General features: G+C 42.4%; 2 protein-coding genes across 6 annotated transcripts in view; both read right to left on the bottom strand.

Moving 5' to 3' along the window:
* Nucleotides 1-432: 432 nt before the first annotated feature.
* LOC124870658 (zinc finger and BTB domain-containing protein 39) lies at nt 433-8,427 on the bottom strand. The gene is made up of 4 exons (XM_047369480.1): nt 8,294-8,427; nt 6,157-7,407; nt 3,990-4,343; nt 433-2,800 (listed from the first exon to the last, which is right to left on the bottom strand). Exons 2-4 carry the CDS (start codon nt 7,372-7,374, stop codon nt 1,850-1,852), a joined length of 2,523 nt encoding a protein of 840 aa, XP_047225436.1. The 5' UTR covers nt 7,375-7,407; nt 8,294-8,427; the 3' UTR covers nt 433-1,849.
* A 2,618-nt stretch (nt 8,428-11,045) lies between these two features.
* The window catches only part of agap2 (ArfGAP with GTPase domain, ankyrin repeat and PH domain 2), a 49,062-nt gene continuing 43,738 nt past the window's right edge, over nt 11,046-16,369 (bottom strand). For all 5 annotated transcript variants that reach the window (XM_047369124.1, XM_047369117.1, XM_047369102.1 and 2 more), the window contains 2 exons: nt 15,840-16,104; nt 11,046-12,154 (listed from right to left, as the gene is read on the bottom strand). In XM_047369124.1, coding sequence (XP_047225080.1) covers nt 11,948-12,154; nt 15,840-16,104 — 472 coding nt within the window. In that variant the 3' untranslated portion in view covers nt 11,046-11,947. The remainder of the gene's footprint in view (nt 12,155-15,839; nt 16,105-16,369) is intronic.

Here is a 16,369-nt window from a genome sequence, read left to right on the forward strand (position 1 = left end):
TATTTTCAACAGTTCAATTTGTGTCACAATTATGTTTACAAAAAAAAAAATATTTCAGGTGAAAAATGTGTCTCTAAGCAATTCACTGCTCTTTATTCAATGCTATTGGAGGCACCAAAGATGCTGAGCAACATGTTAGGAAGCTTAATGTTTATTTTACAAGTCATTCTACTGATCTTTATAACATTAACTTCAATTTCTGGAATGTTCCAACAGTTTGGATGATAAGAAAGCAGGAAAGAAAAGGGGAAGGGGGTCATCAGTTCATGGTTGGCACAATAGCAGGAAAAGACCAGGCTTTAAAGGCCAGATGTCAGGAGAGAGAGGCTTCGAGCAGCATTTTCCAAATGTTCATCAGCAAAATTCTGATGACGGAAAAGTTTTATGGTGTGGGACACTGTAAAACACGATAAATCAGATAGAACAAAAATGTTCCTAGAAGCATTAACTTTATTCATTTTTAAACGTAGAGATATGGAAAAGTACAAAGGCATAAAAACAATAAATAACTATACATATGAGTTAAGACACGTGTCTCCCACAGAAATGTGTTGATGGGCACTGAAACATGACAGCCCTACAGTATGAACAGGTTTATCATTCAAAACAGAGGCAGTAGCAAAACTGACTTTGCAGCTTTCATTCTGCAAAGTCAGAAAAATACATAAGAAAAGCATTTTCTCATGTTTACTTTGAAATTTAAGAAATTCAACTTTAGAGTGTTTAACAAAAATATGAAAACCGTTCCTTTTGGATGCTACAGTGTGAAGCTACTCTGAGAACAGTGAAATTATCAGTCACTGACAAAGTAAGGCCGGATTTGGGTAAAAACATTAGCTTCCAGTCCACAAACAGACACAAAACCTCCAGGTTGAACCTGATTGGCCTTCTGCATGGTAACATGTTCACCTGTTCAAAAATCTACATCTAACATAGAGCTAGGGGTTTATTGGCATACATAAAAACAAGTTTAAACAGGCACAGGAGAAATTAGATATTCCAGGTGGTTAAACCTCGACTTAAAAGTGCAACTTGACTTTTTCCACAAACATCACAGAATACATGAACAACAACAACGGATCCTCCAAACAAACAATGTAAAGTGTTTCTGATTCTAGCTTATTATTTGTAACTGTCATGTGGTTTACGAATAACTGTTAAATACATTTAATGTTTGTATTTTGGACAACAAAAATCCAAGTAAAGATGTCCTTTTTTATTGTCTGAATGATTGATTTCTCAAAAACCTTCCTAAAATTTATCATCAGGTCAACATTCCATATTTTTCCAGATGCAAGTTCCCAGAGTCCTCATTCCAAGGCCATTTGAAAAAATATATTTAAATACAAAACTTTACTATGAATTTATGGCAGATGTTTGCAAAAATGACAAGGCTTTAAATAGAAAAATGTTTTTGATGGACAACCAAATGCATCAGTGGAAAAACAGATGCACAGATGAATGGACAGATTGCTGGAAAAATGCATGAGACGAATAACTGGACAAACAGAGGGTTAAAATGATGCATGCATGGATAGAAAAATGGATGAATGGACAAATGGATCGAAGGATGGAAGAACTAACGGGTGGATAAACAAACTAACAGATGGACATACACATGTTTCAATGGACAGAGGCAATAAACGGATGGTGGATGCATGACTGGATGGATGGATAGATAAGTGAAAGCAGAGATGGATGGACAAATAGTTGGAGGATGAACAATCGGAGGGATGGAAAAATGGATGAATGGATAAACGCAGTCTTTAGCTGCAGCTGTGATTTATAATAAGTGATGGCAGTTTAGGATGAACCCAGACCCAGAGGGCCTGTCAGGTGAGGGGCCCCCTCAGGTGTCCACGGTCGGCAGCGGCTCTTTGGAGTGGTCATTGTACATGAAGGTCTGCTCGATGTTAAAATTGGGTGGTAGGTGGTCCTTGTGGAGCTCCATGTGGGAGGACACCAGCTTCAGGGTGGAGAAGTAGAGACCGCACACAGTGCAGCGGTACATGAGGGCGCCGGCATGCGTCTTCAGGTGGCAGATCATGGTGGAGCGGCCCCTGAAGAACCGTAGACACACCTTACACTGGTAGGGTTTCTCCCCAGTGTGGATCCGGAGGTGGTAGGTGAACTCCCCTGAGTGGGCGAAGCGTTTGCCGCAGTAGCGACACCGATACCACTTCCCACGGACACTCGATGCTCCAGCAACGCCTTCCTGGCCCGAGCTGCCGTTGGTTAGGCCCCCAGAGGAAAAACTGTGCACTGGCCCCTGGAAGAACTTTTCTGGCATGCTGAAACCAGTCCCCATACCCAAACCCAGGTTAATCTTAGAGAGGCCACCTACGTCCGGTGGAGATGAGGAAGAGGAAGATGGAGGACACTCCAGAGACTGCTCAGCTTTACGCTTGCCTAAACAACCATGCACCCCGAGTCCACCCCCATCACTCAGGGACTCCGTGGTGTGCAGACTGAGGTGGTACTGAAAGGCAGAGGGGGAGCGAAACATCTGTGGGCACAGGAAGCAATGCATCTCCTCCTCTCCTCCCACTATTTTGTGGGCCCCCAGCGCCAACCGCTCCTTCTCTTTAACTGCTGCCTCATCAGCGTGAGTGGTCATGTGCCTGTCCAGCAGGGGTCGCTCTACGAAGCAGCGAGCACAGTGTGGGCAGGTGAAAACAGGCAAAGAGAGGTGGGCGAGGGCGTGCCACAACAGAGAGCACAAGGAAAGCTGAGGGAGGTGACAGACTCCACAGTTCAGGGTCTGCAGACACACGTGGCTCAGCAGGTGGTCTCTGAGAGTCTGCCAAAGACCAAAAACACAAACAGGAGGCTTCAGTCCTTTTCCACACAGAGGTAGAGCCTTAAGATCACTGTATCTTGTCATTTACAGTATCAAACAAAAGTACAACATCATCCACATGTACTTATACCAGAAAACCCCAGATTTCAGTTTTTCATCTGGTTCTTATACCACTTCTAAGATAAAACACCTGATAAATGCTTAAATCTTCAACACTAGCATAAAACAGCCCAGATTATAAGCCCTCCACTGCCGTGCTTAACAGTGGTTTAAGGTATGTGCTAACTCACACTGGCCAGTAAATTAGGTCAAACGTGTCGACATGTTGGTTTGTTCACATGTAACTTTGCTGATTAAGGGTTTCTAACTCGTTCATTTGGTTGTTAATTATTTTGTCATAAACCAACATTTAACAGGATTATAGGGCTAATTCAGATCCAGTGGAACTCTTGGCTTTTTTCACTGTAAAATGACAGACTTCAAACATTTCTGAAACAGCCTTGCCACAGACCTCCCACTTACTGGGTTTACTGGGCCATTTAAACACATAAATAGGTTTCCTCTACCACTATACCCCCTGCCAACAGGACCACCCGCTCCCTTAATAAAGTCACGACATGTAGTAAATTATTAAATGTCTGTATGTGTTCACAAGTTACCAATTTACCGCGGCAGGAGAGGAACTATATTGTTTCCAAATTATGGTGGAGGAACACACCTATTTTGGTCCTGATGTAAGGCTGTGTTGTGCAGATGCACACACAAGGAGCAAGGAGGGGGAGAACATGGAGAAACATCAATGTTCCCCTGGTAGTTTTGTTGGAGGGCCGAGGCAGAGCCCCCTTCCTCTGACAGTCAAGTTAATCTTTTCTCATTTATTTTCTACATAACACTGGAGAGTGCGGAGAGGAGACATCAACCATGGAGGTTTATGCCCTTGTATGGAAGCTCCTATGGGCCAAAACTGTTATTTACCTGCTGCTTCATGGACACACTTCAAATAAAGCTTAAATGCTGTTTTTACCCAGATTGTGCACTCGATGCCAGTTTGATGCCAGCTGGGGCCTGTATGTTATTATCATGTCCCATAATACACTTCCAGAGCAGCTACTTTCTCTGTTCACATCACTGAATACATGTTTCTCCATCAGGTTAGTAACATCAAACTGGCCTGTAATTCCACATTTACCTGGAAGTCCTTGCTGATGGTTTTAGTACACACGGCACACTTCAGCTCTGAGCTCAGACCTTGGCTGCTGCTGAGCAGCGCCCCCTGGGGTATGCTGTAGGTGGAGGCCGTCTGGTGATGGTGACGCAGCAGTTTGCTCTGGCTGCAGAACTCCTGGCGACACATTTCACAGGTGAAGAGCTGAACGCTTACGTGGGAGAGGGAGTGGGCAACAGCGGCAGCCCGGTCAGGGAAAGAGCCCCCGCACAGCCTGCAGAGCCCCAGCTCTGTCAGGTGGCCCTCAGCGTGTCTCTTTACAGCAACCGGGTCTGCAGGGAGCAGCGCTGAGCAGGCTTTACACGACAGTGTGTTCACCTGCAGGAGCAAAACGTTCTGCTCAGTGCACCAATAATTACAGCCAGGAGTCTACATACATTCATTGTTGGTGTTGATGCTGCTATTGTTTAGATTTAGTAGCAATATTCAGATGGTCCGGTCAGAATTGGCATCCAACCCAACCTGCAGCAGGTTGCAACAACTGCGTGATGCTATCACCATATTAAACAGGTTTCTAGGATTTCCTTCTTTCATCTCCGGAACATTGCCAAAATTAGAAATATCCTGTCCAGGAGTGACGCTGAAAAACTAGTCCATGCATTTGTTACTTCAAGGCTGGACTATTGTAATTCTTTACTATCAGGATGTCCACAAAATGCAGTTAAAAGCCTTCAGCTGATTCAAAATGCTGCAGCAAGAGTTCTGATGAAAATTAAAAAGAGAGATCATATTTCTCCTATTTTAGCTTCCCTTCATTGGCTCCTCACATTTAAACCCCTTAATGATCTAGCTCCATCATACATCAGAGATCTGATTGGTCCATATGTTCCTAACAGAGCACTTTGTTCTGAGACTGCAGGTTTACTGGTGGTTCCTAGAGTCTCTAGAAGTAGAATGGGAGGCAGATCCTTTAGTTATCAGGCTCCTCTCCTGTGGAACCAGCTCCCGGTTTTAGTCCGTGAGGCAGACACCCTGTCTACTTTTAAGACTGGGCTTAAAACTTTCCTTTTTGATAAAGCTTATAGTTAGAGTGGCTTAGGTTATCCTGCGCTATCTCTGTAGTTATGATGCTATATGCTTAGGCTGCTGGAGGACATAATGACCACTTACACTCTCTCTCAACAACATAATGTTCACCCTCTACCTATGATCCACATGGCCCTGTCTTTCAATGTTTAACCCTATTTTTCTCCTAGACATAGCTACTGGCTGAGCTTTTACTGGAACTAATTATATGTGCTCTCTTTCAGACTCTAACCTTGAAAACTGGCTCAGAGTTTATCTGTTCTTACTTTCTAGATGAAACGACTAAAGGAGCTACATCCATTAACATTTACTTTTCCTTCCCATAGAAAGTACTCCTGGATCAGTGCTTCTTTGTTGTCTTTGTGTCTCTGCTCTGTTCTCTCAAACCTGCAGTCGGTCGTGGTAGATGGCCGCTCACACTGAGCCTGGTTCTGGTTCTGCTGGAGGTTTCTTCTTGTTAAAAGGGAGTTTTCCCTCTCCACTGTCGCTACATGCATGCTCAGTATGAGGGATTGCTGCAAAGTCAACGTCAGTGACTGTCCACTGTCTCTACATGCTCATCCGGGAGGAGTGAATGCTGCAAGTCACTGACTGGATGCAATCTGCTAGGTTTCCTTAGACAGGAAAACCTTTTATCCAATTTGAATAAATAACTGAATCTGACTGCACTGTTCAATAGTTACAATTAATTGGAATGTATGAACCTGACTTTTGTGAAGAACCTTGAGATGACGTGTTGTGAATTGGCGCTATATAAATAAACTGAATTGAATTGAAAACTAAATGTCAATATTGACCAAAATCCCTGAGAAATGTTTTCGACACCTTGTTCAACCTATGTTGAAGGTAAATGGTTATATCAACTGGTACTAGCAAGGTGTCCCTTTAAAATGGCCCTTTTAAGCCTGTGTGAATTACATAAAATCCACAATAAATTTAAAATTGCGCACACACTTCTTGTTTCTTAAATTTGTTGAACTTGTATAATCTCTCCTGAAAAAACGAGTTTAATTAAAAACCCGAAATTATCCAGACATTAACGTCGGTGAAGAATAGATCCAACATGTTGATCTGAGTTTATCTACTGCTAAGAAACAGTGTTTACCAGGCTGCTTGTCTTCCCTTCGTCTCTGGTACCTCCATTCTCCACACACACCAGATCATCATCATCATCTTCCTCCTCCGTGTAGGTCTCATCATCACTCAGCTCGATGATCTCTCCTGCCAGCTGTCGCCACTGCTCCTCCTCTGTTCCCTCCTCCTCTGCACCGTTACTCTGCAGGTCCTCCATTTCATTTTTACTCTCTCTAGTCTCAACCTCCTCAAACATCAGCGCGGCATCCCTCTTCTTACTAATCATGGCCCCCTCCACTGGTGCCACCTGCAGGCTGTCTAAAGGCTCCCCCGAGGAGGACGTCGGAGCGCAGGCCTCTGCTCCGAGCTGAGCAGAGGAATCTGGGAGGGAGCAGGAGTCGGAAGGTGCAGGATTGCTGCGCTTTGTGCTCTCAGAAAGGATTTGGCAACGTGTCACACAGTCCTCACAGCTCCCTCCTGTCCCTCTGTTGTCCAGGCTCTGCTCAGTTTTCAGCTGGAGCAGAGGGCGGCTGCTTGTTAACAGAGGAGCAGCTTGTAGCTGAAGATCAGCTGCTATCTGCCCGTAGCCAATGTGGGACTGAAAGTCTTCAGCCTTCAAGTCCAGAGTAAGAACTCCCTCATGGACTTCCCGGTCTGTCCTGGCTGTCTTGGGTTGGAACAGAGGTAAGGGAGCTGCAGCAGGTGTCGGAGCAGCAGACTGACCGACTGATGAGGACAGAGAGGAGCAGGAGGCTGCAGGGGAGCACACAGACGAAGCAGAGGCTGCAGAGTTGGCTGTCACTGTTGAGGCAGCACCAACCATCCCTGAATCCAGAGGAAGCTCTCCGTCTTCGCCTGCTTTTGAAGACACAGAAGCCTGCAAGTCAGGGAAAGTGGCATGGCAGGCCCTGACCAGCTCACCAACACCGAGCCTCTCAGCCAGCTCGTACAGCACCCCCACATCGATGAGATCAATCAAAATCTCCCCCGTGTAGACAAACGTCAGCACCTTCTCAAAGTTTCCTGGGGAGACGAACTCCAGCGGAAACACAGGAGAGGATGTGGCTGGAGACCGACTGAACAGGTTGTGAAAGTAAGCTCCTGCGCAGGCCAGAACTGCACGGTGTGCTGCAAAGGTCCGGCTGCCGATCTGCAAGAACGCATCGCAGTACTGACGGGTCTGCCGGCAGCGGTTGAGCTCTGCGAGCAGGTTGGCAGAGTGTCTGGGACCCTTCAGCAGGATCCTCATGCCTGTCGCAAATCCTGCTATCCTACACACCACCTGCAGACAGGAAAAATAGAGAAATATGGAAACAAAGATCGTCCTAAAAGTTCATTTCATTTCTCTCAATAAGGTAATTTGTTATCTAGAATCTTTATGAGCTTTGTTAATTTGTATGATTATGGCTTACAGCTATCAAAAACCTCAAATTCAGTCTCTCAGTCTCTACATAAAAACAACAGCTGGCTGTTTCACAGAGCGTTGTATCCAGGCATATCAATGGAAAGTTGAGTGGAAAGAAAAACTGAAGTAGAAAATTATATAAAAGCAACAGAGATAACCGCAGCCTTGAGAAAATTGTGATGCAAAGCTCACTCGAGAGTTTTTGGGAGATTCACCAGCCTTAAGACTCCAGCTGAACTCAGAGCCTCGAGAGTCACTTCACAGCAGTTCTTTTTTTTCAGCACAGTACTAATACTTGTTGGAAGCCTTTTGCATGAAGTACTGCTTCAATAGAGCCTGGTGTAGAGGCAATCAGTTTGTGGCTCTGCTGTGGTGTCAAGGAAGCATTGAATACTTCATTAGAGGTCTTCAGCTCGTCTGAATTGTTGACGCTCTCATCTTCCTCTAGACATAAGCAACAGTTTCTCAGTGGAGTTAGATCCAGCCAGTGTGCTAGACAATCAAGGAAGACAATACCATGATAATCAAACCCAGTATCTGTTCTTTCAGCAGTGTAGTACCAGGTTCTACTGGAAAATAAAACCAGAATATGAATATTGTGTCTGTTATTGTACTAAACTCTGTCTGTACGCCTTAGCTTGGAATAAAACTAACGGAGCTCAAACACATCCTGACAACTCCGCTTACAAACAGCTAAAACCCGCAGTTTCTTCTCCGTTATTCACGATAATAAAACGCCGCCATCATCATTATCAGGACTCACCCATTAAAAACAGCGTCTAAGCTGAGAAAACTCGCCTGTTTTCTCTTGTTTTCAAACAGACTCTGGTGGTTCTCCACATTAATTACAGCCTGTTTGATGACCAGTCGCATCTTAGTGACGCATGACATTGAGACTGCACACATCGCCCCCTACAGTCTGGAGGCTGCACTGCAGACAAATAACTAAATAAATAGTAGTAGTAGTGTTGTTCATATATTTATTAATTTAGACCATATAAATTTTATTTAGCATTATTTATTCAGTTACATCCAGACCCTTACTATATTTATTATTTTAATTTATAATTATATTTTATTTATATTTGTTTTGCAGAAATTAATATTGTGAAATTTTTTTTTACATTTTAAAAACAGGGAAATTATGAGGCAAAGCTAGAGCAATAGCCAACAAAGCAATAATAAAAAAAAAACATTCTGTTGAACTGAAATTACTTTTTCTTTCTTTTAGGTTTTGCTTCTTTTGAATGGAGTTGGATGTCTTGCTTCGGTTGTCTCCCAATAGTCTCCATATTCCCCGATAAAATACAAAAAGCAAAAGTAAAGTGAGTTGACAAATGAAAAATGTTTTACAAACAATGGGAACTGTGTGCTGTCATGTAAAAATTTAGGACATCATGTGAAGTTCTGGGTTTCTCTAAATTACCATTACAAGTGAGTGCGTGTGTTCATTGTTGTTTGTCCTGTTTATATTTGTGTGGCCCTGCGGTGGACTGGTGACCTGTACCGAGTGAGCCCCACCTCAGGTCTAATGACCGCTGGAGATAGGCACCGACCCTTGCTGCTGCCCTTATTAAGGTGATAAGGGTCACTTGAAGCAGATTGAACATGCAAGAAACTTTCCCACACATAAATACAAAATATGATTAAACATTAAATTTTTTTGGAAATAATAAAACCAACTATTTAACAAGGTGAACAAATTGTTTTCACAGAACTGTTTACCAAAGAAATGGGAAGTACCGCACCTTACAGGGAAGCAAAAACAAACCACAGGGCCTGAGATGCAGATGACTTTTCTTTTCAAAACAGAAGCACAAGATGTGTGATTAACATAGTCACTCAGATTGATTAGAATGATTAGAAGACACATGTTCTAGAATGCTCACATATGACATCTATCCAGGACTTTGGTCAGCCGGGCTTGGCTCATCAGAACTTAAAATCGAGCGGAGACTTCATCATCTGAGACAAAGAAGTTAGAAAAGGAACACAAACACACAACCAGTAAGCACTTCAGAACCTTAGATTCGCTTACTGGCCCGCCTAAAAAAAGCTGGAAAACCAAAAATAAAAATAACGCAGAGGTGAAAAGAATGGACTTTAGATCTCAATACCTTCAGACAGTAGATGGTTTCAACAGACAAAAACAATCAAACAGGCTGAGTGGTTTTGTACTCAGACTTTTACATCAACATTGTGCAGCATAGAGACAGACACTGGGATTCAGGGATGAGGAACAACCTTTTAAAGACAAAGAAGGAAAGATGTTGGACACAGAGGGGAGTTGAAGTCAGCTCCTCTCAGTCTGAGGTCGTGGTTCTCAAACAGAAAGTGCAACTCTCCCTCTGGGTTTAAGGTGGGAGTCTGTCTCAAGTAGAGGACTCTTAGTATCTTGGCTTCTTGTTGAGGACTGATGTCAGGTTGAAGAAGCAGATGGAGAGGTGGATCATTGCTTCATCTGTTGTAATGTAGGAGCTGCTCAGGCCTGTTATGGTGAAGGACAGACTGAGCTGGAAAGCCAAGCTCTAGATTTACTTTCCAACGTTCACCTGTGGACAGGAGATTTGAATCATGACTGAAGGAACGATCTGAAATATGTGTGGTTGAGCTTCCTCTGAAGGGTCACCTGACTGCACCATAGACACAAGATGAGGAGCTCAGAGAGGAGTTGCCGCTTCTCCACATCGATAGGAGTTGTCTTTGGGGTTTGGGGGATCTGGTCATTGTGCACCCTGAAGATTTCCCAGGTACAGGACAGACCCAGAACTCACTGAACGTACTGTAGAACCATTCTGGCTTCAGAACACCCTGGGATGAGGAGCAGCAGGGGGATGTTTGCCTTCCTGAAGCTGTTAGTTCTGCAACTCAACCTCGGTCTGATCAATAATTCATCGTGCACAGTTGGGAGCAAATGCCCTATCTGGCGAGGGTGTGTCCTCTATGTGTGTGTGCAGCGTTGTGACTTTTCCTCCACTGCAGGAACCAGCTGGCAGGTTACAAGGCTCACCAGGAATTAGCATCAAAGCAGTGGCAGAACCACCAGAGGATCGGCAGATTGTTTCTCTCTCATGGAGGTAAGCAGGCTCCTTGCTACTAGAACATTGCATCTATTATGCAAGTAAACTACCTTTCCTTGTCTCTGTGTTTCCTGGATCCTGATCATCTGTCTGCCCACATCGGAGCTAATCCCCATATCTGTCCAATCTCCTCTGACTGCCTCCCTGCCTGTCGCTCAGGTGAGCCCATCTTCCACCCTGTGTCCAAGCCGCACTAACATCAATTCCTCACAAGTTTCATCTGCTTCATCCAGTCCTCCTAGGTTTCATCCTGCAAATAGAGAAGAAACATTATGAAATTCTTGTCAATAAACTTCTTAAAACCACTTGCCACCTCCGTAAAACCGAAGTGACAGATGTAAGAGCAAGTCCATCTCAGAAGGGCTCAAAACCTGCAAAAGTAGAAGCATGAAGGGGACACAATCACAGAATGAAGAAAACAGACAAACAAAACAATTCGGTTATTGCTAATAAAAACTTTTTATTTTTATTTAAGTCATATGGAATTCACAGGATCCACAAAGTGTCCAAACTGCTTCATACTTGACTTTTAAATCAGGGGATCAATACACAACAGTAATATAAATGTGAATAGCATCTTCATGTAGTCTCTCTTCGAACCTGAATAAATGTTTCAACACATGGTTACATACTACATGTTCACATCGGCTCACTGCTTCGTGGAATGTACGGCAATAAGAAATTAAAAAAGACAATGAAAAACAAACCCGACATACTTTTCACAAATCATTTTTACAAAGCTGAGTCCCTTTGGGTGCATCTTTGCGATGTTGTATAGATTTTGCATCTAGGGGTAGGAACACAGACTTCATTTTTTAGATCAAGCTGCATTTTCTCGGCTGAAACTGTTTATTTCGGCTGAACTGACACATACTGGAGGTCAGGGTTTCATCTTTAAAGCCAAAGAAAAAACAAAAATTTGGTCCAGTCACAACAAAAGTTGGAAGAAAGTCGTCGGATGATGAGCGCACTGTCGGCTGACACTGTTCACACCCAAAACCGTTGCTCTTCATCGACAAAGCTGGATTATTGCACTTCATCAGAAGGAAGTGAAACAGAAGCAGACAGACAGCTGGACTAAGAATGACAGAAGACCGCTACAGTTCTACAGGACAGTATTTCAGCAATATGTCAGTGATGGACTCACTGGATGAATATTGCTATCATGTTGTTTGATATGTTGTTCAGTCTTCAGTAACAGTTTTCTTTTCTTTTATCCTTTGCATTTTGTTATTTAGTCCCGTCATGATGTGGCACCACAGTGTGCTCCGCTTTTTAACGGATCTCTAAACTCTGAGCGTCCTCTATAGCTATAGCGGTACCATGATCAGTCCGGGCTATGACACCCACTTCCTGGAGCTGGTTCGACCCAGGCTGGCAGTGCTGGAGCGGCGGGAGAGGATCGGAGTGGCGGCGGTGGGGGACGTCTCATTGGAGCACCCGTGTTGGAGCAAAATATCCATGCAGCCTTTGCTCCCGGTCTTTCTTGCAATCATCATGGGGGTCTGGCCCTGGCTGTCCTTCGCTTTCACGTCGATTCCATACTGTGAGAGAAGAGATGGAGGAGAAAACATTTAACCCTGTTTAAAGATTAAATATTTAACATTAAAAAAAGGTGAGTAGTGCATGCAATACCGTATGACATTTACCCAAGAAATCCAACAAATTAAAATATATTATTTCCTATTTTTCCCTCTCCAGTGGTTTCAGTAGGAGGAGATCAAACCTGTCCAGTTTTTCCTTGATCGGCTCTGACTCGTGTTGGCAGGTAAAACCCTGAAAAATCAGATTTTATTGCTGTTCCACAAATGGTAAATGGACTGAACTTATATAGCGCTTTTCCAGTCATACAGACCGCTCAAAGCGCTTTACACTAGAGCCACATTCACCCAATCGCACTCACTAATGCTCACACATTCATACACCGATACGCAGATCGGTAGGCAACTTGAGGTTAAGTGCCTTGCCCAGGGGCACATCAACATATGGCAGGAGGAAGCTGGAATCAAACCCACAACCTTCTGATTGCAAGACGACTACTCTTCCTACTGAGCCACAGTCGCCTCAAAACTGAAAACACTGTCTTCAGCTTGGTAAGCATAAACTTACATTGATTCAAAAATGACTTTAATCAAGATCCCTGTAGCAGGCTTTTTATCTTTAATGTCAGTTTCTGTTACATTAAACTGTTAAATTAAACTAAAGTTTAAACAACTAGGTTAGTATATGTGCTGGTCCTGGCAGAGAAAAACCAAAACGGCTAAAATCAGAATCGGCAGGTCAGACCTTAATTGGCAGTTGGCAGAAATAAGAAAACCATCGAGCAAACAAGCAAAGATTGGGCCTAGAGACCTACATCTTACCATTTGTTCACAAAACAAAATGGAGAATGCACAACTGGCTCTTTTGCTTGTGTGTGTTGTACCACGTTGTAATTGAAACCCAGCAATCTGCAAGGCAGGTGATCGTAGGGACACAATTAACATAATAAAAAGGTAATAATAAGCAATAAGGAGGCGGTCAAAAGCCAAAACGCTTCCTTCTTTAAGGGGTTTTAATAAAGAATAAAGTTGAAACTGAATCCAACATACATGAGGTAACACCTGTTTGTTCAATACAGAAACTGGGATTTACTTGATAATCTATTAATTTAATAAAGAAGAAACTGTTGTTGTAAGATAAGGTAAGTTTATTTATATAGCGCTTTTCAGTAACGAGACACTCAAAGCGCTGTACATACAAACACAAAGAAAATAAACACAGAAAAACTAATCAAATGATACTACAATCCTTCTAATAAATCTAAAAATCTATGAATCCTTCTGAGAAATCTAACACTCTCTGGCCAACATTACAATGATACAGATAGCATTAATAATCCTTTGGGTTTTACTGGTAAGAGCTGGTTCTAAAACAATCGTTTTAAAGATGTAATGTAATGTTGTAATGTAACAACCAGAGAGTTGTTGCCGTGGTAATTTTCACCTTTTCTGGGGAGCAAAAGGGAGCAGGACCGCATCGGACGACTCCTTTAAACAAAACTTGATCTTCATACAAAACATCGCTGTGCAAAATCTATGAAATGTACATTTTTATTGGTCTACAGTGTTTAACATAGGAGATATGTATGGAAGTAAATATGTGCCATCAGGATTTGAATAAAAAATGCCTCTGAAATTTGAATGTTGTATATTAGTGCTCACTTTTTCAGCGTTAAAATAAATTCAGAATATATTTTTAGCCTAAAAAAAAATTCAGCGTCATTATTTGTACATGGTTGCAATTTTCATTTGTTAAAAAAATTCACATTACTATTTCAAAGTGATCAAATTTTCAATATACGCACTTCTACACAGCCATCATTGAGTCCATCCTCACCTCCTCCATCACCATCTGGTACGCCGCTGCTACAGCCAAGGATAAGGGCAGGCTGCAGCGTGTCATTCGGTCTGCTGAGAAGGTGATTGGCTGCAGTCTACTGTCGCTCCAGGAACTGTACACCTCCAGGACCCTGAAGCGGGCAGTGAAGATTCTGGCTGATCCCTCCCACCCCGGTCACAGACTCTTTGAGACTCTCCCCTCTGGCAGGAGGTTGCGGTCCATCCGGACCAAAACCTCACGCCACAAGAACAGTTTTTTCCCATCTGCCACCAGCATTGTTAACAAAGCCCGGAAACCACATTGACACCCCCCCCCCCCCCCTTTTTTTTTTGCTGACAGGACACCTGTAACTTGTAACTCTATGCGTTACATTAACGCTCAGCTTGGTCTCCTGCTTTACTTGCACACTGATCACCTGCACTGTTGTATTGCTCTCGCATCTTATACTGCTCTATATTTACTCTCACTCACTTAAAACTGTGCACATATATTTATATTATATTGTAGATATGTTTATACTGTTTAATTTGTACTGTATTGCACCGACTACGCCAAAACAAATTCCTTGTATGTCCAAAAACGTACTTGGCAATAAAGCTTTTCTGATTCTGATTCTATTTTTTCTGTTTAATTTTTCAGAGTTAAAAAATTCACCGTATAAACAAGTTAACTTTTCAAAATTCAAATACAATAGTTTCACTGTCCTCAAATTCAACTTGCTCAAATTCGCTGTCTCAAATTCAGTGTCTAACAATTCGCTGTAAAAATGGCAAGGTTACTTCAGGTCACAGACATTAGCAATGGATGTCAGATTCCAACACCCAGCCAATCACATGACGCAACCGTCAAATTGAAGAAATACCAGCATCACCGAGGCTGGCGACCATGGAGGCGAACGCAAACCCTACGGTGTGTTTAATGCTTTCATATTTCTATAGTATATTTTATTTTGCACATGAACTTTGATACATTATCTTAAAGCTTGATTTAAAACACGGGTTTGGGCCGTTGGTTTAGACACTGAATTTGAGACAGCGAATTTGAGGACAGTGAAACTATTGTATTTGAATTTTGAAAAGTTAAATTTTTTTATACGCTGAATTTTTTAACTCTGAAAAATTAAACGGAACAAATAGGTATATTGAAAATTTGATCACTTCCAAATAGTAATGTGAATTTTTTTAACAAATGAAAATTGCAACCATGTACAAATGATGATGCTGAATTTGTTTTTAGGTTAAAAATATATTCTGAATTTATTTTAACACTGAAAAGGTAAGCACTAATATGCAACATTCAAATTTCAGAGGCATTTTTTATTCAAATCCTGATGGCACATATTTACTTCCATAGATATGACTAAAGAGACCAGTAGCTTCTAAGATAGAAAAGAAATTAGCGCTAAAATATAAAAGGAGTGAATTAGACTTTGGGTTTACAAAGTCCTACAGCAATGAGAGACTGTAGGAAAATAGACACAAATGTCCATATTTTCATGTATCCATTTAGTTGTAGAGGAGTAACTTATCTGTTGAAATTCAAATAAATGACAAATATCTTAATTGTGATTGTGTCAAAACTAGAACAGGTATTAAAATAACAAAGCAAGCAGTGAAAGTCTAACTGTTCATGACTCATTTAAACCTTTAATGTTGTTTCTACAGTTTGTCTGTGATGCAGACCTTCAGAGAAGGCTGGACTTTGTCAACCTCGTTGTATAAATGTTAATGTTGTTTAAAGAAGGGAAAATTTGTTCTCCTAAAAATAAATAATTCAAGATATCCAATCTCACATTTAGAGCACTGGACAGTAAAAAAAAAAAAGGCCACAGAACATAAATAAACCCACCCAGACAAGCAGCTGGGTCATGACCACGTCTCCCAGTTGGCAGGCAGCGTGCAGAGCCGTGCGAGTGGGCGACAACGTTGCGGCCAGCTGGGTGTTGATTTGCTCCTTGGTGCTGTGGGCCAGAAGAAGCAGCAGCCGGGGCAGATCCCTCTCGGTCACTGCAGACAGAAGTGATCCTGGCATGCTGTCATCAGAGGCGGGCCGAAGAGGAGCCACAAAGGCACGCTGCTCATACTTCGCTCGGATCCACGACTCCCTTTCCTCTCTGGTGACACAGAAACAGCACAGAACCAGACAGAAACAAATGTAAAAATAAATACATGTAAACAATGTAAAGAGGTAAGGAAAACCTTCGAGTTTAGATAAGTAGGACCTGTAAATTAAAGCACTTTAACAGTTTTGTTCTTTGTCATTTAAAGTGATTTATAAAATGTATTAAATTCTGAATTCTTTCAGCAACAATATCCTCCTGTCCTTGCAGGGTTGTGGGGGGTTGGTGTCTATCTCCAGCAGTAATTCGGCGAGAGGTG

Source organism: Girardinichthys multiradiatus, chromosome 1, assembly GCF_021462225.1.
Source record: "Girardinichthys multiradiatus isolate DD_20200921_A chromosome 1, DD_fGirMul_XY1, whole genome shotgun sequence".
In the NCBI taxonomy this organism is placed as follows: Eukaryota; Metazoa; Chordata; class Actinopteri; order Cyprinodontiformes; family Goodeidae; genus Girardinichthys; species Girardinichthys multiradiatus.

Coding starts and splice junctions, on each gene's coding strand:
- LOC124870658 (XM_047369480.1), bottom strand. CDS start 7,374: ATGAGGATCCTGCTGAAGGGTCCCAGACACTCTGCCAACCTGCTCGCA. Junction 4,344..6,156: donor AAGGGAAGACAAGCAGCCTG/GTAAACACTGTT, acceptor TTGCTCCTGCAG/GTGAACACACTGTCGTGTAA. Junction 2,801..3,989: donor CCATCAGCAAGGACTTCCAG/GTAAATGTGGAA, acceptor GGTCTTTGGCAG/ACTCTCAGAGACCACCTGCT.